Below are 21,182 nucleotides of genomic sequence, written 5' to 3'. Positions count from 1 at the left end.
AGCTAAGGGTCAGCAGTGTAGCAACACCTCCTTATAACCTCCCGCTGTGCTGAGGCAAAATACAGCCCACGGGCCACCTGCCAAACCTTTGGAACCGACCCACCACCGTCTCACAGCCCAACCGGACTCCCTGCCATCTGCACCCCCACGCCCCGCTCAATGTGGCCAGCTGCGGGGCCCATGGGCCTAATGGGAGCTGTCTGGGCTGTGCTTACAGTGCAGGAAGCACATAGAGGGTTCCCCTCCCCCTCAAGGGACACATAGTCACTTTGAGTGGCATGGGGGGTGCGGCAGGCAGGGAGCCTGTCTGAGGGTCCTGCTGGGCCCCTGGCTAAGAGAGCGAAGAATGTGATTAATTGAAGCCAATTGGCAGGACGTTGCTAATGCAGATTGGAATGTGAGCAGGGCTCCCCTAGGAAAACCTTCTTTTGGGGAGGTTTAGCAATCACAAGTGCCTAGGATCTTCGTTTCACATCTCAGTCTTTAATCCTTCAGCAGCAGCCTGCCTCCACACCAGCTTAGTGTTGACCAGGAGAAAGCAGGCTCCCTACTTCAGCGATCAAGATCACTGCTTTCCCTAAAAGTGTCTCATTCCCACGACTGCCCCGGCTTAGTCTGTGAGATCAGACGAGATCACACAACCTGAGGCAGTACGGCCGCAGGCATGAAACTCGTACCCCTCTGATCACCGATTCCCAGTTGTGCACACGTTAATTTGGATGGCAGCTAATGCAGATTCATCTCCATGTGATGGTTCGTTGAGAAAGCCCTTGTACAAACCTGGAGCTTGTCATATCACTTGTCAGGTACTTGGCAAGGAAGCACCCAGCAAACGGAAGCAAGATGTTTCTCTTCAATGTTCACAACAGCATTAACACTGTGCACACAAAAGAAAACACTGATTTGCACTGAAATATCATCACAACCCAACAGGGACACAATCAAGATACAAGCTATACTTAGAAAAAAAGAAAAAAAAAGCCATTCTTCAGAGGTTTTATCCCTTGTCTAAAGACCATTTAAAAATCTGAGTGGCTGACTTTTTTTAATGTTTGCATTTCACTTTGGGTTTTTTCCCTCAGCTTGGATTGTGTCAATGAGGAGATAGCTCAGTTTCATTGCCTAGTTCTAGTCCGTTTCACTTGCTGGTTGTCAGGCATCCGCACTGCATCTGGGTTTCCAATTTGCTGAGGACTATTTAAACACACTCTATGCCATTTAATGTGGCTTAATTACCATTTTCACTTTCCAAAAAAAAAATTACAGAAATACATTTGAGCTATAATAGCTTGGCAGCATCTTGTCAACATCAGATCTACTACCTGGATGGAAAAACTCTGGGTGTTCCTTATTCTAAGGAAGGTTTCTGAATTTTTGGTTCCATCAAGAGGATGGAACATTACTTCAAGAGCTTTAGTGAATACATCATCACAATATCATTATGCATTATGGGCCTAACTCTGATTTCACTTCAATAAATGATGAGCAATGAGATTTTCCATGGGGAAATCTACAAGTGGGTTGTGGAGGATGAATTTTTTTTTCTTCATCATGGATACAGAGTACAGGGCATGTGTGAAAAATGTTCATTTGCAATCTACTGCTTAGCCACTAGAGGGCTCTCTGTGTTGTACTGAGATCCAGATAGAGTAACTCCCTGGTAAACAAAGGCAGACTGAGCTGGAAATTGAGCTCTGTGCAAGCCTGTTTGGTTTGCAGCCACCTTTTTTAGACTTTTTTTTAAACAACTACTCCCAGGTATTTCTATGGCATTGTATTCTCATTTACTGCATGGATGGGCACCACATAAGTAGACAAATACTGTAACCTATGGGCAGGTGTATCAACCAAGACCTTTTGCATGCACAAACCTCCATAGGATTTTGTCCTCAATCCTGTGTAGAGATCTGCCACAGAGCAGAGCACTCCTATGACATTTCTTAACACCTGCCCCAACTCCAAGTACAGGGAAAGGCGTGTCTACATATTTCAAAGCAGGTGTGCCCATAGTGAGGGAGCATTGGGCATGGCTCTGAATTTAAAGACCAATCAAATCAGTTACACCACTGAAAGAGACCAAAGAGACTGAAGGCATTGGAGCAAATCAGGGCTCTGAAACTTTTATTAGCTGATCAGAAGCATAAGCCCGTCAGCCTAACAGTTAACATCAGCAGCGTATTGGCAACTGGAACCCAAGAATGTAAACCCACTGCATTTTCACAGTGATAAACCAAAATGTATAAACCATGTCAGTATCAAATGATTGTTTTAGCAAGGCCCAGATTTCAAAAGCAAAAGACTTCACATTTGAGATTTTGCTCATCATCAGAAAAATTATTCACAGATAGAACACTCCTGTCCCCTCCACAAAGGAAAGCTAAACAAAGAGTCACCTTTCTGCCACTATTTTCAAATGGTGATCAAAGTCTCTTGCTCAAACAACTTCCATTTTTCAAAAGAAGGCTGGGGGAATAGAGTAGTTCAAGGCTGAACGATTCTAACTGTAACCACTTAAAAAGTTATTTTTTTTTAAATTGATCTTAACACATTTTGGTGATGGGCTCTGTCTCCCTGATGAGCCACTGAAGAGCGTCATGTCGTCCTTGGCTCTTCAGTTCTTCCCCAATCACTTCCCTGCATGTCCGGTGGTAATCATTCACCCAGTCACACTAGAGTAAAGAAGAGGAGTCATGTTTAAAGCAAATCAAGAAGAGGAGCAGAGGATAATCTATTCATCCTGCATTTTGCATGGGCAACATTATCATTTCTCAGTGGGGGGGATTCTGCACTACTGCGTGTGTGCATAATTAATGAGCTGCACGTATTTTTCATTTGTTTGCTCAGAAAAAAAGCTTCTGCTGAAAAGTGACTGCACTTCCCTCTTTTGCCCACCAGACAATGCTGTGGTGACAGAACACAGCAGCCACTTACAGCATCCCCGGGGGGAGAGAAAGAGGCAGAGTCTGCCTTCTTCACAGCGCCTGTCAGGCCAGTTAAGGAGACAGGAGCTAAGTGGACACAGACTGTGCGGCGCGGGGCTGTAGAGGGGTAAGACAGGGGCTGAAAAAGGGAGGAGGACAGACTGGGGCAGGGGTTGAATGGGAGTAGAGGCACAAGGGGTGCAGGGACACATGGACAGAGGGAGAAGGGGTGCAGGGCCACAAGGGAATTGGGGGATGGAGCAGATGTACCTAGCTAAATGGGATAGTCTAGGAGTTAGCCAGGGTCTGCATGAGGGTGGCTTCCTCCCCATTCCTCCCCATCCTCAAAAAAACCTGTTCCATATTTTTCCTCCCACACACAACAATGCTCCAAGTTCACACCCAGACTCCTTCCCAGCAATTACTTCCCTCTCCCTCGGCTCCTCTGTTATCCCTAACTGCCCCCACCCCCAGCCTTTGCACTGTTTCTGGAGGCTGCGGGAAACATGGTTCTGTATTATAGTTGAAATGAATTCTTCGGAGTTCTGTATTAATATGCCTAGTGAGGAATCTATTTGTCAAATATCATTTTCTGAATCTTTTTTGTGGTCTGTATGGTGACAGATGTAGCTGCCGACAGGTCTGGTGAAATAAAAATGACCAAAAATAACTGAAACCGCTGCAATTATATTGCGTTATTCTGACAAGTGCAGTACGCAGAATTTGAAAATATTGTACATTTTATGTTTTTCCTGCTGGATTTTTAATTGTCCCAAGAGTAACCAGGTCATCAAAGCAGAAGGGAAAAGGGCCAGGCCCATGTATTCAACCATGGCTTGTAATCTGGGGTGTCAAAACTGAGGCACTGAAGACCAGATTTTCAGAGGAGCGGAGGCTTTTTCCTTCGCCTTCAGTTGGCTCTGTGGCTAATTTATCTTCTCTAAAAATGAGTGTCTCCAACAGGACACCCCAAAATTCAGTGGCCTCTTTTTAATACATGGGCCTGAGAGCCCTGTGCTCATTACACACACAGCCTTGAGTGAGAGTAGCCACCTAGGTACGGGCTACCATTTTGGACCTGAAGGCCGATGATGATGCCACAATGGACACGGGTTCAGAAAAGGGAATGCTGGCAGGGCTACTGGTCAGGAAAACTTAGGAAGGAAGAGTAGAGAGGATATACTGGAAAAGGGGGAGGGGGAGCTGATCTAAGTTTGTGGGGACAATACAATAGAAAGGCTGCAACAAAGGAAACAAAGTGAGCAGCTACATGATAGGGCTGCAGGTAACATAGGGCAGTGATTCTCAACCTTTTTCCCATGGAGGAATCCCTAAAATAATTTTTCATATCCCGAGGAACCCCTACCTATGAAAGCGTTTGCTTGGCCAGAAAAAGTTGACAGCGGGGAGCGCAATTCAATTACTGCTAAATTATTATCAAGAAAATTTATTTGTAAAGAGCTGTTATATCTCCTATACATAGTAGCCCAATGTCTGTGACTCTGTAATGCTGTAGCGTTTGGTGTTGCCTCTGGGTGGCGCCGTTGTCCTTCACCTCCCGCCGTGGCACTCGGCTGACCTCTGCACTGCTCAGCCAGGCCACTGCATGGGAGCAAGCAGTGCAAGTGGTCATTTGGGCTCCACGTTCCCCATGCAGGAAGAGGAGGAGAAGAGAAAAAGAGTGAGAGGCAGGAGGGGGAGGAGAAGAGAAAGAGAGAGATGGGGAGAGAGAGGCAGAAGATGAAGGAGAGCTGGGCCGGGAGGCAGGAGGAGGAGGAAAGAGAGAGACGGAGCAAGAGACTGGAGGCTTAGGAGAGAAGAGCAAGATAGAAAGGGTATAGGACGTGGAGGAGAGACCCGAAAATCCTGTCTTATGACGGGCTATTGGCTAGTGTGTGTATATATATATATGTTAGCTTACATTGTAAGAACAAAAATTGTTATTTATTTATTCCACGATTTCTCGTGGAACCTCTGACGGTCTGCGGAACCCCAGGGTTCCGCAGAACCCCGTTTGGAAAACACTGGCGTAGGGAGTAAGAAGAGAGGAAAAGCAGAGATGAGTGTAGGAGAGTTGCCAAAGTCACATCACCGTCAGACGCAAGGTAGCCCTACTGAGAGATGAAGGGGAGACCAGGATCCTTTGGCCCTTTAGAATACGTCAGCTCCTCTCCATCCACTACTTCCCTTACCTCTTTTTGCGTCAGTAAAGGGATACTGATCATTTTAGTCTGGATCGGAACCAGGGTCAACGGCTCGAAAGTCAGGCTCCCTCTGTTACTGAAGTTGTACTGCAGAGGAATAAGGCAAATCATCCTTAGTCATTGGAAACTGCTCCGGCTGGATAGGAATGGTCTGCATAACACGTGCAACCCCAGTGCTTAGATTGGCTGATACATGGTAGAGAAGGGAAAACATTTGGAATGCACCAGGCAAACGTAGCAGGTTCCTGATGTAAAGCTCACTGAAGTCAATAGGCATCTTCATGTGGGCTTCAATGAGCTTTGATCGGCCCTTTCAAGCCCAAACCTGAAACCATCTTGTATAGGGGAAGCTGCCTACAATTGCTCATTTTGGCATTTCTAGTGACACTTTGCTCTCAGAAATGTAGCATACAATTAAATAATCCTTTTAAAAATCACCTGCGTTTAATGAAAACATAATCCACCCAGCCAGGCAGGTTTCGGTGTCTACATAGACTATGCTGCTTCTACTTCAGCTGGAGTCTCTGTCTTGTCTAGCGGTCTCCAGCTGCGGAAACCCATTAGCTTTACAGTAACTCCTCATGTAACACTGTCCCAGGTTATCTTGCTTTTCTATTAGAACACATGCTCATTTCAAGTTGTGCAGTATACTTCCTTGTAGTGTTGTTATTTGGCTGCCTTCTTTGTCCACTACTTGCAGGATTTTCTAGAAAAGCAGCCTGCCCTTGTGGGGGGTTGGAACCAGGGTGGGCTAGTAACCCTCCTCCCCCCATCAGCTCCCTTGATCTGCTCCCGGGAGCCTCCTGCTTGCTGTGCAGGGGCTGAGGGGGGAGAAAGAAGGGTGCTGGTGTCAAAGAATCCTCTTTGCCTCCCCCATCAAGACTCCCCACTCTACACCCCATCTCCACAAAGCAGGAAATCACAGCTACAGATTCTTGAGTCTGGACTTCCTGGTCTACTTCCAAGGGCAGTGTACTTGAAGGGGCAATGCATGTCTGTCTGTCTGTCTCTCTCGCTCTCTCTCTCTCTCTCTCACACACACTCACTCCTTGGCACTGTGCTCCTGCAGAATAGCATCGGTTCAGCATCATGTTCAGTTTCTGCAGGGAAGTGTTTGCAGCCACTGCCCTGAGTCTATTGTGCTTCCTCCCTCCTGTCTCAGTCTAGGCTGCCTTGAGGGTGTGAGGCTACATTACCACTCAGCTGAGTGCTAGCTTATCATTTCGTAGCAAGACACTCCCTGGGGAATATGCCATCCCCTGACACCTCCACCTCAAACAAGCTTCGCCGTTGTTATAGCTGCGTACAGGACTAAGTTGTTTAAAACTTATACTGTATACGTATATATGTCTGCTGAAAAAAATTTCCCTGCAACTTAATGCCCCCTCCCACACATTTACCTTCATTCTTATGGGGAAACTGGATTTGCGTCACCTGGTTTTGCTTAAAATAACATCTTTCAGGAACATAACTTCACCTTTAAGCAAGGGGTTACTGTACAACCCTTCTGAAGTGTCACAAATGCAGGAATGCAGAGACTCTGGCCCTGGATCTCCGGAGCAGAAAGATAACATTTAGAATTCTCCTACGCATATTTTAACCTTACCTGACCTTTTCTACTGAGCTGTGCAGACCACAGCAGCAACCATGCTGTCCTCCTTATATCTGTTTACAGGAGGAGACCAAGACTCGGTTTTCATTAGAGAGAAAAGTCCTTGTACGTGCACTGACCAAGTCCCGTGGGAAAAGTAGACCTGTGGGAACCAAGCCTGCAACACAAGCCTGTGGCCAGTTCCAGACTTTTCATTCACAACTCTCGAGATGTTCATGTTTTTACAACCACCAGCTCCTGGAGAAGGGATAAGGTGCTTCTGGAGTATGCTTTGGAGTCACTCACCTTAGTTTTGGCAGGAATCACGAGTACCACGTTTTCTATTCGGATCCCAAAAGACCCATCTTCGTAATACCCAGGCTCTGCAGAGACAGACAATAATCAGCCAGTCCGTGCCATGCCGGGCACTTTCTTATCACAACAGGTGAGTTGCCTACTGGGGCGTTAGCATAGCTAAATAGTCTGGATATCTGCCACCCAGAGAGATGAACAAATTTCCCATTCCACCTAATCTGCATGCACAGCCCAAGTCGGGGGACAGGCTGAGTTCTCACAGCTTAGGCCGTCACCTTTCTACCTCAAGAGAAGAATACAAAGTGTGGGTCACATCTGTTTCAGTCCCCAGAATTCTGCAAATACTCTACTAATCCAGTTACCAAAAAAATCCCACCCCATTTTAGGTGGGATTGTACACAGTGCCTGTTGTACACAGTGCCCCTCATTTAAGGATCTCAAAGGAACAAATTTGAATGATTTAAAATGTCTCAGAGGGGTTGCTGTGTTCGCCTGTAACTTTAAAACCAGCGAGTAATCTCGTGGCACGCGAGTCCTGGTCCACACTAGGGCTTTATTTCAAAATAACCCTCCTTAAGTTGAATTCATAAGCAGAACGTCCACATTACAAAGCTCGTTATTTCGAAATAAGGGGCAGCTTATTTCAAAACCTATACTCCAGCTTTCCTCGAAGAATAACGCTTGTTTTGAAAAGGTTATTTTGAAATAGCAGTAGTGTGGATGCTCCGGTGCCACTATTTCGAAATAACGACTCCCCAGAGTAATTCGAACTAATTACTCCACAGTGCTTCCTGCGGTTCTAGGTTGAGGTAGTGCATCCACATTAACAGAGCCAGACTTGGACTAATTTTGAGGCTTCCCCGTAGTGGGGAGAAGCTATTATGATTTTGTAAAATCGGGAGTTATTAAGTCAAATTTAGTTACTTTGAAATCGTTTCCTAGTGTAGACATGGCCTTAGGGACTAACAAAAATATATAGAACCATAAGGTACTATGGTCCTGCCATGGGGGCAGGGGACTGAACTCGATGACCTCTCGAGGTCCCTTCCAGTCCTAGTATTCTATGAGCTTTTGTGAGAGTGGGTTTTACCCACAAAAGTTCATGATTCGATACATTTTTGTAACTCTCTGAAGGTGTCACAGGACTGCTTGTTGTTTTTGAATGATTTAGTCTCACTCACCCCTCTTCTGCACTAAATATTATTATCCCCAGTGACCACCCAGTGTCTTTCAGATTTGCTCCCTAAGCAGCTTGTTAACACACCTGTCCTCAGTGGACTACAGAATAGAATAGAATATAATCTCGGCTACTACAGACCATCAGACAGGATCATGCCAGCTTCCAGAGGTTCATCTGCAAACGTTTTGTAGCTGATGCCACATGGGCCCTCATGGACGTTTAGGAAACACCCAACTCCATGTCCTGTGCCATGCAGGTAATCCAAACCGCAGTCCCACAACGCAGAGCGGGCAAAGGAATCCAGAAGGTGACCTGCAAGCCAGTGAAAGAGAGAGACATTTTGAGAGGGCAACCAGCTGGACAAAGTCCTTTGACTATTACACCTGCAGATCTGATCATGGGACACTGGAGCGTAAATGGAAGAGAACCACGTCCCCAGACCTGTACTGGGATACAGTGGCTCTTTAAGGAAAAAAGCCATGAGGTCCGGGCTACCTGTTCCGAAGAGTCTCCACTAAATAGAGACCCTGAGGGACAGCAGAGACAGATGTGGGAGGAGAGGGAGATTGAGTCTTGGGGAGAAGAGAGACCTATTTCTTTAAGTGCTTGCGGTCAGAAGCTTTGGGGGTGGGGAGGTAAGGCCTTCCCTCTTCTCCCAGCCTATCAATCACCCATCCAATTAAGACAAAAACTCTGGAGGGAGGACAAAACGCTTCCTGTTCTCGTTACCCGGAGGTGACTATGCCGAAGGCCTGTCTGCCAGGAAAGCATCTATGATGGGAGGAAACGGGTGATGCAGAATGCCCTTTTCCCAGTCTGGGGAAGATAGACAGAAACACCCCTTGCCTCCAGAAAAACACCATGACGGAGGACTTTTGCTATCGTTTTTGCATTTGATGTAATTTCATTGTGAAGGATCTTTGGAGCCAGCCCATGGGGAGCTGGACCAGGCAACTATAAAGAGCCTGCTGGAGAATGTCTCGGGGAGGGGGTGGGGGGGAGACCACCACGAACACCGTCCTGGGTAACAGGCCAAGTCTCTTCTTCAGTACAGAATTCCAGGCTCACGATCCCCTGGGCTTTCAGAACCGTGTCTCTCTCAGAAACACAACCCCCACCAGCCCCTTTCTCCCTCAAACTCCAGAGGCTGAATGGCCCCTCGAGAATGCCTGACTTGGAGGCGGTCACTCCAAGTACAGTAGAAGCAAAAAAACTGGGGGTGAGAATAAGAGGATAAAAGGGCCTTCTCTTACCCTGGCATGCGCGCACACACAAACACCCCTAATAGTTCCCTAAAGCACCAGAACTGGGCTTAACTGCCCAATGACAACATCCACGTGAAAATCTGGCTTGTATTTGACATGCATCATAAATGGAACCTAGCCCAACTGAAAGAGACATCGTTGCTGGGTATCTTATGTAGGACGGAACAACACTGCAAGGAGCTGGCTGCTGTGTGCACGTGTGCATCGCTGCCCTCTACTGGATGGAATCAGAAAATTGTGTGTGTCAGACACCCTATACTTCTAACAACCAAAAGAGATTCTCCTTTAGCTTGAGATGAACACCTCTGCCTTTGACACAGGTGATCTGAGATCTCTGCTTGCTCAGGCTGTGCCCATATACAGTCCCCAGACAAGTGTAAAGTTCTAGGTGACCAATGATTTGTTGCCATGCAACTCAGCAATGAAAATATTACACCTGTAGAACTAGAGAGAGATACAAACTCCCTTTACTAAACTCCAAGAGTTTTGTTGACAAATGGAGTTAAACGAGCTAACTGGATAAATATGATGCAATGTAATGGTTACACAGAGAGATGCAACTAAAGACAAGACTTCTGTGTCTGCCAACTATATTTGTAACTGTCAAACATAATATTTTTCGAAAGGGTCACGATTCTCCACACACCTGAGCAGGGCTCTCTCTAAGGTGCAAACCTGCATGGGCGCATACCAAAAATTTCAGTCCCGCCCACCTCTTCAGCAGAACTGCACAGCCACAGCCACAGCTACTCCCAGGGGTGGGGTCATGTGACGGGTGGCTACCCCACCCCAAGAACAGCTGGGAAGCCACCACAGGGCAACTGGAAGCTGGAGCCTAGGCCATCGTACTAAAAATAGCACCATGGCCCCAGCTATGGTCCCGGCCCTAGTAGCTACCACACAGCCACAGCCCCAACTACTTCTGGGAAGGGGCAGTACTAAAAATAGTAGGTGGGGCCGCATGGCAGGTGGTTGACCTGTGTTCCGGGACTGCTGCCAGGGCCACGGTGCAGCTGCTCCTGGGCCAGGGCGGCAGTGCTAAAAACAGCACCACAGTCCCGACCGGGTACAGCCATCACACAGCCCAGGTGGCGCGTGGGTGTCCCAGGCTGGAGCGAGTGTCCTGGGGAAGAGTCCCCGGCGGCCCAGGCTGCATGGTGGGGAGGGATGCCCCATATGCCACAGCTGGAGCCGGGCCATGGTGAGGCTGTGCACATGATGTCAATACTGGTGCACAAGACAAAACTCACACTCCGTTCACGGATGGAAAATCTTAGTAGGAAGGCCGCAGCTCAGGCAACAGGTGACGCCGAACAACCAGCAGCTGCAGAACTAAGTGAGACAAACGAAGCCACCAACCTTTGGTTCCGTTAGGGAAGATGGCGGCACTCACAGCTATATGGCCCTTCAGGACGTAGGTGAAGCATTCCTGACAACGAAAAGCACCCTGTGAGGCACGTGAAGATAAAAAGCAACCTCCTTCCTCCCTCTGAAAAGAGGGCTGCAATGTGTGGCCCTCAGAGCATTACAGAAGCTCTGCTAGGCTCCATAAAGTAGGTGCTCCTAAAGCAAAGCATGAGCACAACAATTCAGAGCAAGAGAATTAATAATGACTGGACTGAATCCTCCCAAACGGGTTCCAGCGAGTGCCGGTGGACACCTGTCCTTACGAACAACCAGTTATACGAAAAAAAAATTCCCAACAGCAGACCAAAAAAAAAAAAAAAACCCACTCATAACAGAAATGATGTCAAAGAACAAGTAGCCAGCCCTTCACGGTCCTATGCCTTCCGTGCATCGGAAATAGCCTTCCAGTGGTTTGAAAGTCAAGAAGAAAGTGATGCATTGCACCCATATGGCAATTTATGTACCATGCCCACTGTCATTTTAAGATCTTCTATTTTATTGAACTTTTTGATTATATGAATGCCTCAATAGTTCACAAAACAGTTTGTAAAACAGGGGATCTCCTATAAGTATTTGGAAAGACAAACAGTTCTGGTATAAATGCAAAATTGCAATGATTTTAACGTCATAGAATCATAGGACTGGAAGGGACCTCAAGAGGACAACAAGTCCCATCCCCTCCACTCACTACAGGACCAAGCACCATCTACACCATCCCTGACGGGTGTTTATCTAACCTGCTCTTAAATACCTCCAATAATTCCACAACTTCACTTGGCAATTTATCCCAGTGCTTAACCACCCTGACAACAGCTAGGAAGTTTTTCCTAATGTCCAACCTAAACCTCCCTTGCTGCAATTTAAGCCCATTGCTTCTCATCCCATCCTTAGAGGTTAAGAGGAAAATTCTACTCCTTCCTATTTGAAACAACCTTTTAGGTTCTTGAAAACTATTATGTGCCCTCTCAGTCTTCTCTTTTCCAGCAGATTCAATTCTTCTTTCAATACCAGCAAAGCTAAACAAACCCAGTTCTTTCAACTTTCCCTCTTGGGCACATTTTCTAGACCTATAATCATCTTTGTTGCTCTTTTTCCAATTTGCCCACATCTTTCCTGAAATGTGGTGCCCAGAACGGGACGCAATACGCCACCTGAGGCCTACACTGCATGAAATAGAGCAGCAGAATTACTTCTTGTGTCTTGCTTATCACAATTGTGTTAATCCGTCCTAGAATAATCCACTATGACCCCGAGATCCCTTTCTGCAATACTTCTTCCTGGGTAATCATTTCCCATTTTGTATGTGTACAACTGATTGTTCCTTCCTGAGTAGAGTCCATTGCATTTGTCCTCATTGAATCTCATCAGACTATTTCTCAAGTTTGTCCAGAATCATTTTGAATTTTGATCCTATCCTCCAAAGCACTTGCAACCCCTCCCAGCTTGCTATCACCTGCACACTTTATATGCGTACTCCATGCCGTTATCTAACCCATCGATGAAGATATTGAACTGCACCCAGAACTGATCTCTGTGGGACCCCACTCGTTATGCCCTTCCAGCATGACTGTGAACTATTAATAACTACTCTCTGGGAATAGGGTTGCCAGGTGTCCGGTATTCACCTGGTATTTTCGGCTCCTGTCCGGTAAAAAAAATTCAGAGAATACCGGACACCTGAGATGTCCGGTATTCTCTGAATTTTTTCCCCAGACAGAAGGCAAAAATTCTGGGCACCTGGCAACCCTACAAACCCCTGTTCCCTGCACTCACATGCTGTTTTAAAAAAAAAATTGGCTTAAGTCCTTGGAGTCTTTTTTTTTTTCCCCCGCTCAACAACTTTGGTCTCCCCCCTTTTTTTTCCCCTGCAATAGAATTTTTTCCTGGTGTTTTTTTTTGGGGGGGAGGAGTGTTCAGTATATTTTTGTTTCAACCATCTGGCAACCCTATCTGGGAATGGTTTTCCAACCAGTTATTCACCCACCTTATGGTAGCTCCATCTAAGCTGAATTTCCTTAGTTTGTTTATGAGAAGGTCATACGGGACAGTATCAAAAGTCAAGATTACTGAAATACCAGTATGAATTTCCTGATATCGGTTTAAAAGTGGCTTACAGCAGCGTACTCCAGTTTCAAACCAATATGAGAGCCTCTTGACAAGCCATGGATGGGAGAAAGGGGTTAACGGGCTCCTGAAATCTTAGTCAACCCACATGGAACGCCCCCCCCCCCCCCCCCAGGGGCAACATTCAGGGTTCCAGGGAGGGGTTTAGAGTGCTGTTCAATTGGGGAAGGAAGAGAAAGCGCATATCAAGGACAGAAGGCTGGCTAAGGCCAAGGATTTGTGCACCTAGAGCCGTCCCCATGGGGACTTAAGTCGGCTTCACTACGCCGCTCTGGAGTGTGGATTTTTCACACCTCTGTTAAACGGATCTAATTTTCTAAAGTAGACTGAGCCTAAATTTCTGCACCCCAGAAGGCACTGCAGGCTGGGCGGAGGAGGGGAAGACCAGCAGGGAAAGTTGCATGTAAGTGAAACCAGTGCGTTTCCTTTGTTCGGCAAGCCCTGCCTGCACAGCCGCACCATTTGAGCTTTGTGATCGCAGGGTCAGTTACCCATCAAAGTAGTTTTTCCTGGTGGGACATGTGGCTTCTGCGAGGGGGAAGGTGCTATTCTTTGTATTTTCTTTGGTTACATTTTGGAGCGCTGAATTCGGACAGCTTCCTTTCTAACTAGGAATTGTTTTGAGCAACTCTTACGGACTACAGGAGGCCAGGCTATATGATCACAGTGGTCCTCTTCTGGACTCGGAATCTAAGAATCCTCATCGATGCTACTAGGGACAAAACGAGCCACGTTGACTCCGTAATTACTAGGGAGCTTTCTACTGCATACATCGGTTTTACTTTTTTAAAGTCCGTTAAAAACGCACGTGGTAGTAAATGATCATTTAAACAGCTCTAACACTGTAGGCCTGCTCTCAAAGCAGAAGATGTTCAATTACCTTTTCATATGCCGAGGGGGTGCCGAAATGCATTGTCCGCGTCACATCTGTTGTGCCGTCCCTTGGAAACAGGAGCTCAGTCAGTCTCAGAATGCAAGCTCAAATGGAGAGAAAACACCTTTCCCCAATAATGAAGCTCAAGTGCTGTCATTTCCAGTAACTCAGTCAAAAAGCAGGCGTCAGCAGCTGACAATCTACACCCCGAGTTATGCAGGAGGTCACACTAGCTAACCCTTTTCATATGTGTTCATTTTTTTTTAATTGTATCCTTTGGTATATATGGTTGTGACAATTTTCTTCCGCTATTTGATCTGAGGAAGTGGGTCTGGCCCACAAAAGCTCATCACCTAATAAACCATCTTGTTAGTCTTTAAAGTGCTACATAGTCCTGTATTTTGTTTCAGCTACACCAGACTAACACGGCTACATTTCTATAGCTAATCATAGTGATCACATCTGGCTGTATCTAAGAGTTCCTGAACACAACCATGTCCTGTATGCAGCGGTACAGATTCACATTCAAATGTTACCTTTCATCCCAAAGCATTGATCAAATTATACCGCTAGAGTGCCACTAAAATGCAGCTAATTCTAGAGTGGACAACCCATGCACAGCATGCCGCACAATTGCGCTGAGAAGGGATAATTATAAATTCGTTTTTAAGTGTGATTACTGAAACCTACAAAATCCACAACTGCATTCTTCAAAAAGCCAGATGCATAAATGATAGCTACCGGCTGCAAAAAGACATGTCAATGGTTTTAAGGCTTACTTTGACTTCGGGATAAATACTCAGAAGTGAGTCATGACTGAGGCTGCCCAGTTTGAGACCCTCAAAAGACCCTGATCTTTCAGAAAGTGCTAGAGACCTACTTTCTGAAAATGAAACCCCATAAGGCATCTCAAGTTTGGCATTCAACCCCCAATCACCAGTTACTTTTGAAATGTCAGTCCGCATGCATAAATTTTACCCTGGCCCATAGAGGTCATGCTCATAAAACATTCAGGATTTAACTTCTCAGCTCCGGTGAACTCAACATCTCTGCCCCAACACTGTGCTAAATACCATCGATGTTGAACTCATATTTTATTCAAGCGTCTGCTTTTCACTGTGACACCAAAGGAATTGTTAATTAGTCCACCAGAGGGAAAAGAACTTGCAAAAATCGTATCAAAGTATATTCATGTGCTTCCTTTTCAAAGCCCTTTCTAAACGACCGCTAACAATAGCCAATGCTCCAAAGAGACAATTCATCACAAAGAACAGATTAAGTCCACCTTGCTCCCTTGCTGAACAAAATGCCTTTAATCTATTTAGTTAGCGCTTGTGAAAGGTCCTAGTGTAACAAACGCGGAGCTGTAGGCTATCAGTTTGATCTATCAAACAAGTACAGCATGAGCCAAGGTAACAGACTTCCCTGGTAATACAGCTCACAACTGAAGTCTTTCTAGGGATCAGACAGGAATTCAGGCACCATGACTTCACACTAGGTTTCAGAGTGAACAGTACCCTCATCCCTGACATGGCATCCCTCTGTGGGCACCATCTTAACAGTGGAAGCCATGGTTTCTTGCCCAACGTGCCCTTACTAGTGATGCAGGTAGCCTGTGCAGCATGGTTGAAGTGCAGGAGCAGGTCAGCAGAGCTGTAACTCCATCCTCCCATGTACGTGGGTGGGGAATTAACAGAGCTTTGATTCTGCCCCTTCCCCTGCAGGCTCCAGGGGGAAGTAACTGTTTCTGCTTCCTCGCTGGGGTTAGGGGAGAATCAAAGCTCAGTCGTGACTAGGGATGTAAAAATCCTGTGTAATTGGCTAACTGGTTAAATATGATGTTTACTTTACATTGAGCTGGTTAATCACTTAAGGGAGGCTGGGCTGGAGTGGTCCATTAAAGACCCATGCCTGTGACGCACCTGAGCCCACCGTGGACAGATGCTGGGCTGGACGCCCGGAGCAGCTCCGGTCCGCGGTGGATGGGAAGCCACTCTAGCCCTGCCCTGGTTAATCAGAACTGGTAAGCATCCAGCACGCCAGCCAGCCTGAATGGCACCACCTAGCCTTTCTACTGCCAGAGCCTCCGGGCATTGTACAATCCCTCTTTGTACATTCCTGGAATGGGGCATTCAAATCCCACCCGGGCTGGGAAGGGTTGACAAGCTGTGGTGAGCACCATCGGCCCTGCCCGTAGTGACATCTGGGCTGCAGGGAGGGGCTGGAAAGGGGAGAGTTCATGGGGGTGCGACTGGCTACGAAGGAGAGAAGCCAGGAACGGAGTGGGATCGCAGCCCGGCAGAGCCTCCCTGGAGAGAAGGCCGGCCGGATATCGAACTGTCTGGGATCCTCAGGGACCTGCCAATGGTCGTTAAGCGAGGCCATGGCAGAGGTATCTCTGAGGGGAAGGGAGGGTTAAACATTCCCAGTGACCCGGCCACAGGGCCAAGCCATAAGTCACCAGAGCGTCAGGGATGTGGTGGCAGCGCAACTGCCGCACCGGGCCCTGCCCCAAGGCAGCGCCCCAAGCAACTGCCGCACCGGGCCCTGCCCCGAGGCAGCGCCCCGAGCAACTGCCACACCGGGCCCTGTCCTGAGGCAGCACCCCGAGCAACTGCCGCACCGGGCCCTGCCCTGAGGCAGCACCCCGAGCAACTGCCGCACCGGGCCCTGCCCTGAGGCAGCACCCCGAGCAACTGCCGCACCGGGCCCTGTCCTGAGGCAATGCCCGGGGCAGCTACCTGATGACAAACTGGTCTGTAAGCATCACACCAGTGAACCCTATTAACAATAACTGCCCGTTCAATCCTTTGCTCTTATGCAAATGCCAGCAAAGCGGCGGATTATTTTCATGGCCCCACGCCCCTGGCTCAAGTCAAAAGGGTGACCTAGAAATGATTTTGTTTTTAATCACTATTGTGCAATCTCCCATCAACTGCCACCACCCTCAGGACACGGGAGCCAGGGCCGGCATTACAGGGTTTCATTCAAAATGACACATCGTCACATCCACCAACGCCAAGTCCCGCCCTGCAGATTACACGCTCAAAGTGTCGTGATCCCAACTGAAATAAGAGTGACGGCCGCCCTCCTCCACTTACTTGTACTGAGCTCCAGAATCCAGCAGGTAGATCTCATTCACCGACAAAGTCCTGTTGGTCTCAGGTACTGGCCTATTCAATTAAATGGAAAAAAATGTTTGTTCTGCAATTGTAACATCTCTGGCCCAATGCAGCTGCTGAAGGACAACATCACGGGCAAGTTTAGATCAGGCAGCTCCCTCTGGCCAATGGGATTTGCACAATGACTGAGCCATGAGATGCGGAGAGGAGCATATTCCACCTAGCGAATGGCACAGGCTCCTCCTTGCCCACTCTTCAACCTGCAACCTGGCCTCATTACGGCACAGTTTCCTCTCCCTCTTCAGGAGCCATTTCCTAGCCCCCCACCCCCCCCCACACACACCTACCGTCTTCTCTGTCTCTCATCAGGAGCCACCTGAGTCTGCAAAATAACTAGCCCTTTTCTCACAGCACCAAGAATCCAAACCAGCCACCCGAGAAGGCAGCCCAGAGTGGCCAACTCACCTTCCTCTCAGAAACAACTCTGGAGACCCGGGTCTGGCGGATGCTAGGGTGGAACTGTCATTGCCCCTGCATGGCCATCACCATGGATCCATGCCACGGGTTACATTATCCATGGCCTTCACCTCCACTTCCAACATTGGAATACAGGCCTGAGACCTGATCAAACCTTTCCCCTTCCCCAAAGTAAACCAGCCTTGGGTGAAACTCAGGGAGTTCCCCACTGACACAAGGAATATTCTGCTGCTAATAAGGTGAACCCGCCTCAGAGAGCTATAACCACCAAGGCAAAACAGTAGAGACCCCCAGATGCTGGGAAACAAAGGAGGCTAGAGAAAGAGACTCAATCCAGTGCCAGACAAGCTCTGACCGGTGTTTGAACGCTGACCATCTGCACGAGCAGAAAAGGTCACAACTAAGTCACCCTGGGGCATGAAAGATAAAGTGTAAACAACTTGCTTGGGAAGGAGGCAATGCCGGGAAGCCCTACCTGGCCACCAGGTGACATTTGTTGTATATGGGAGTTGTGAGCATAAGAGATTTGCTTCTTCCGTGTGTGCCCTAAACATCCGGAGCTCTGAGGGAAAGGGAAGGTTCTTAAATTGACCAGGTTCCTTCCTGAGCCCTGTGGATAAGGATAGGTCCAGAGAAGAACAACAAAAATGATTCAAGGTCTAGAAGACATGACCTATAAGGGAAAACTGGGCTTGTTTCGTTTGGAAAAGAGAAGACTGAGAGGGGACATGATAGCGGTTTTCAAGTACCTAAAAGGGTGCTACAGGGAGAAAAGGGAAAAAAAATTCTCCTTGACCTCTGATGATAAGATAAGAACAATGGGCTTAAATTACAGCAAGGGAGGCTTAGGCTTGGCAGGGAGTTTCTCCTAACGTCCAGGTGCTTAAACACTGGAATAAATTGTCTAGGGAGGTTGTGGATCTCCATCATGGGAGATATTTAAGAGCAGGTTGGACAGACATCTGTCAGGGATGATCTAGATAATGCTTGGTCCTGCCATGAGGGCAAGGGACTGGACTGGATGACTTCTCAGGGTCCTTTCCAGTTCTAGTGTTCTATGATTCTACACCATGAGCCTTCAAAAAGGAAAGGGTGGGGTTGCTTAAATTGAGCCCTCAATTGGGTACAGGCGGGATGCTCTGGATTTTCCTCGGAACAGGAGTGGGGCCCATTGTATTGGCTGAGCCAGCCACCACCTGGGATGGTCCCCTGCTGGCCAGGAATCCCTGGTTCAACACTGGCATCTAAGCATCAGCATCTCCAGAAGTGCACTGGGATCCCTGGGGAAGGAAGCTTTGCCAACGTCAAGCCAGTAGGCGAGCGACAGGGATGTCTTTTTCCTTGCCTGGACCAAACAACGCCAGCTCTTCCCAACCTGGCTACTGCTCCATGGGGAAGCCATGCCAGCTACTGCAAGTGTGTTTGCTGAAGAGCCGAGGGGCTGCGCTTCTCTTACTTGTAGTGGATGATGGCGCCGTTCGGGCCCGTGCTTGAAATGGTAGCAAAGCTCAAATCGATAAAATCCTTCTGTTGGCTGAAAGGAAAGACCATGAGTGAGACCTGAGCTGGAGCCAGTGCACGTCACCAGCACCGCTCAGATAATAAAACAGTCTCCAGCCAGCTCCCAAACCTCCTCCCCGCCTCCATTTCACCTCACCCAAAACCTTTCCCCTCCCCAGACAGATCAGTTCAGTCCGGCAGCCATCTGCTTAGAGGTTGTTCTACTGCTAGACAGGAGCCAAGCAAGTTCAGCCGTAATGTCCCAACTGGCTGAGTCCTGCTATCTTTCTCTCCCCCTGCTTGGCTAAGGGAGAAGTCAATAACCAGCAGCAGAAGAAGGCAAGGAAAGTCAGGAGTTGCTCCCCTGCAAGATCCTAACCCAGTGGCCACAAAACCTCTTTTACTAGTGCCCAAATCAAACCATCTGAAAGCTGCTTGGCCTTGGACAACATGTACCAGGAAAAGGGGAAATTAACAAAGAATCAGAAAACCACCCAGAAAAATGCCCTGACTGCAGTTTTGGGGTTTTTCGTTTTGTTGTTTGTTTTTGTTGTTGTTGCTGTTTTACCTGCGAAACTCCTCCGCTTTGTCTGAAGCTGAGATTTCAGTAACAGATCCCTTTGGAACCTAAGGGACGAGAAGAGGGAAAAGTTATCAAGTCACCTACCGAAGGAATAGTAATAGAAATGTAGCCATGTTAGTCTGGTGTAGCTGAAGCAAAATGCAGGACTATGTAGCACTTTAAAGACTAACAAGATGGTTTATTAGATGATGAGCTCTCGTGGGTCAGACCCACTTCCTCAGATCAACCGAAGCAATAGCCTTGCCAGACGCTTTCACCAAAAATCCCAAACATGGCAGGAAAAAAACTTGGTTGAGCAAAAAAAAAATTTACATGTCCAGTATTTTCTGGACAGGGGACAGAAATAACAGACTGTGCGGGCCAAAACTGGACACCTGGCAGCCCTACAAAGGACGCAAGCCAACGATGAAAGAGACTTTCCCCTTAGCCTTTACACCACCTACTCTGAAGAGAGGTGTGTTGGGTTTGATTTCATGGACCCTCCTCCCGTGATGGAGAGGCATTGTGCCAAGTGGGCCATGAAACAGACCAATGCAACATCAGTGTTTCAGGGCCGCTGTGGTGCAAGCAGCCACTCTAGTATGCCCTGACCTCAATGAAGCTGCCCAAAGAAGTCATGTCACCCATGGCAGCAGCTGTTTCGAAGATCAGGAGCGACATGGAAAGGCACCCGTTTAGAATAAATGGTGAAAAATCAAACTGGATGTAACCAGTGCTTTCCATTTCAATCATCTGTGGCTTTAGCGCTAATGCCAATTTGCGGTAGCATCTAAGGCACTAATGCACTTATGGAAATATAATTAAACCCATTATACTTCTAAAAGCTACCCGTGCTCAGAGAGTGCTCTAAGCCACAGATCTCAAAACACTACACAAAAAATAATGTTAACCATTTTAGCGAGGGGAGTAGGGCAATGGAGACACAGCTGCAGTAGATCTGCCGAAGCTCATACCATGGGTGAATGGCAGTACAGGACACTGGTCATGTGGCCTAAGGCCAGGTTTACAGTGGGATGCGGGAGGCATCCGGTGGAACTCATGAAGGCACCCAAACAGGTTACATCAGTGTGGCTTAGGCAAGGATGGAGTTTCAAGAGAGCAGCGGGTACGGGAGAGGAGGGGTAGCTGTTTGTTTTTCTTCACAGACCCTTGTCGATAAGGGAGCAAAGGGAAAGTACTTGGATTCTGTGCATGCCTCTCACTCCTGGCTGGTCAAGGGAGGGGGCAGAGGAGTAATTCATAGAATGCAAGTACTTTCCCCTCGCTCCCTTAACATCAGGGGAACGGGGAGAAAAGCAAGCCACAACCTGGGGCGCAAGGCTACTGTCCCCCCTCCACTCTCTCGAAACTGTGACCTTGGGCTTAGGCGTCAAACTGCCATAACCACTGGGCAACACTGCTTACCTCGAGAACATCCCTGAAACACCGCACTGTATCATGCAACACTCTTCTGCCATCTACTACACCAAAGTCAGCAGGAAAATAGTACCTCCTTTATTAGCCCTTCCTCACCCACTCAGGCAAATTTGCCTGATCTGCCTTTTGAGCATGATTCAAATTCTCATTCCACTTTAGATGGAAACCAGACTCAAAACCATAGCCTCAAAATCAACCAAATA

General features: G+C 47.6%; 1 protein-coding gene across 2 annotated transcripts in view; it reads right to left on the bottom strand.

Moving 5' to 3' along the window:
- Window positions 1-2,104: 2,104 nt before the first annotated feature.
- XPNPEP1 (X-prolyl aminopeptidase 1) overlaps window positions 2,105-21,182 on the bottom strand; it is a 62,005-nt gene continuing 42,927 nt past the window's right edge. For both annotated transcript variants that reach the window (XM_075935514.2, XM_075935515.2), the window contains 9 exons: window positions 19,549-19,607; window positions 18,937-19,014; window positions 16,983-17,054; window positions 13,888-13,948; window positions 10,836-10,905; window positions 8,350-8,523; window positions 7,023-7,099; window positions 5,114-5,212; window positions 2,105-2,669 (listed from right to left, as the gene is read on the bottom strand). In XM_075935514.2, the coding sequence (XP_075791629.2) occupies window positions 2,541-2,669; window positions 5,114-5,212; window positions 7,023-7,099; window positions 8,350-8,523; window positions 10,836-10,905; window positions 13,888-13,948; window positions 16,983-17,054; window positions 18,937-19,014; window positions 19,549-19,607 (819 nt within the window). In that variant the 3' untranslated portion in view covers window positions 2,105-2,540. The remainder of the gene's footprint in view (window positions 2,670-5,113; window positions 5,213-7,022; window positions 7,100-8,349; window positions 8,524-10,835; window positions 10,906-13,887; window positions 13,949-16,982; window positions 17,055-18,936; window positions 19,015-19,548; window positions 19,608-21,182) is intronic.

This window comes from Pelodiscus sinensis, chromosome 8, assembly GCF_052426305.1.
Source record: "Pelodiscus sinensis isolate ZL-2025 chromosome 8, ASM5242630v1, whole genome shotgun sequence".
NCBI lineage: Eukaryota > Metazoa > Chordata > Testudines > Trionychidae > Pelodiscus > Pelodiscus sinensis.
Note: the sequence above shows the minus strand (reverse complement) of the source record. Positions and strands in the feature narration are given on the sequence as shown.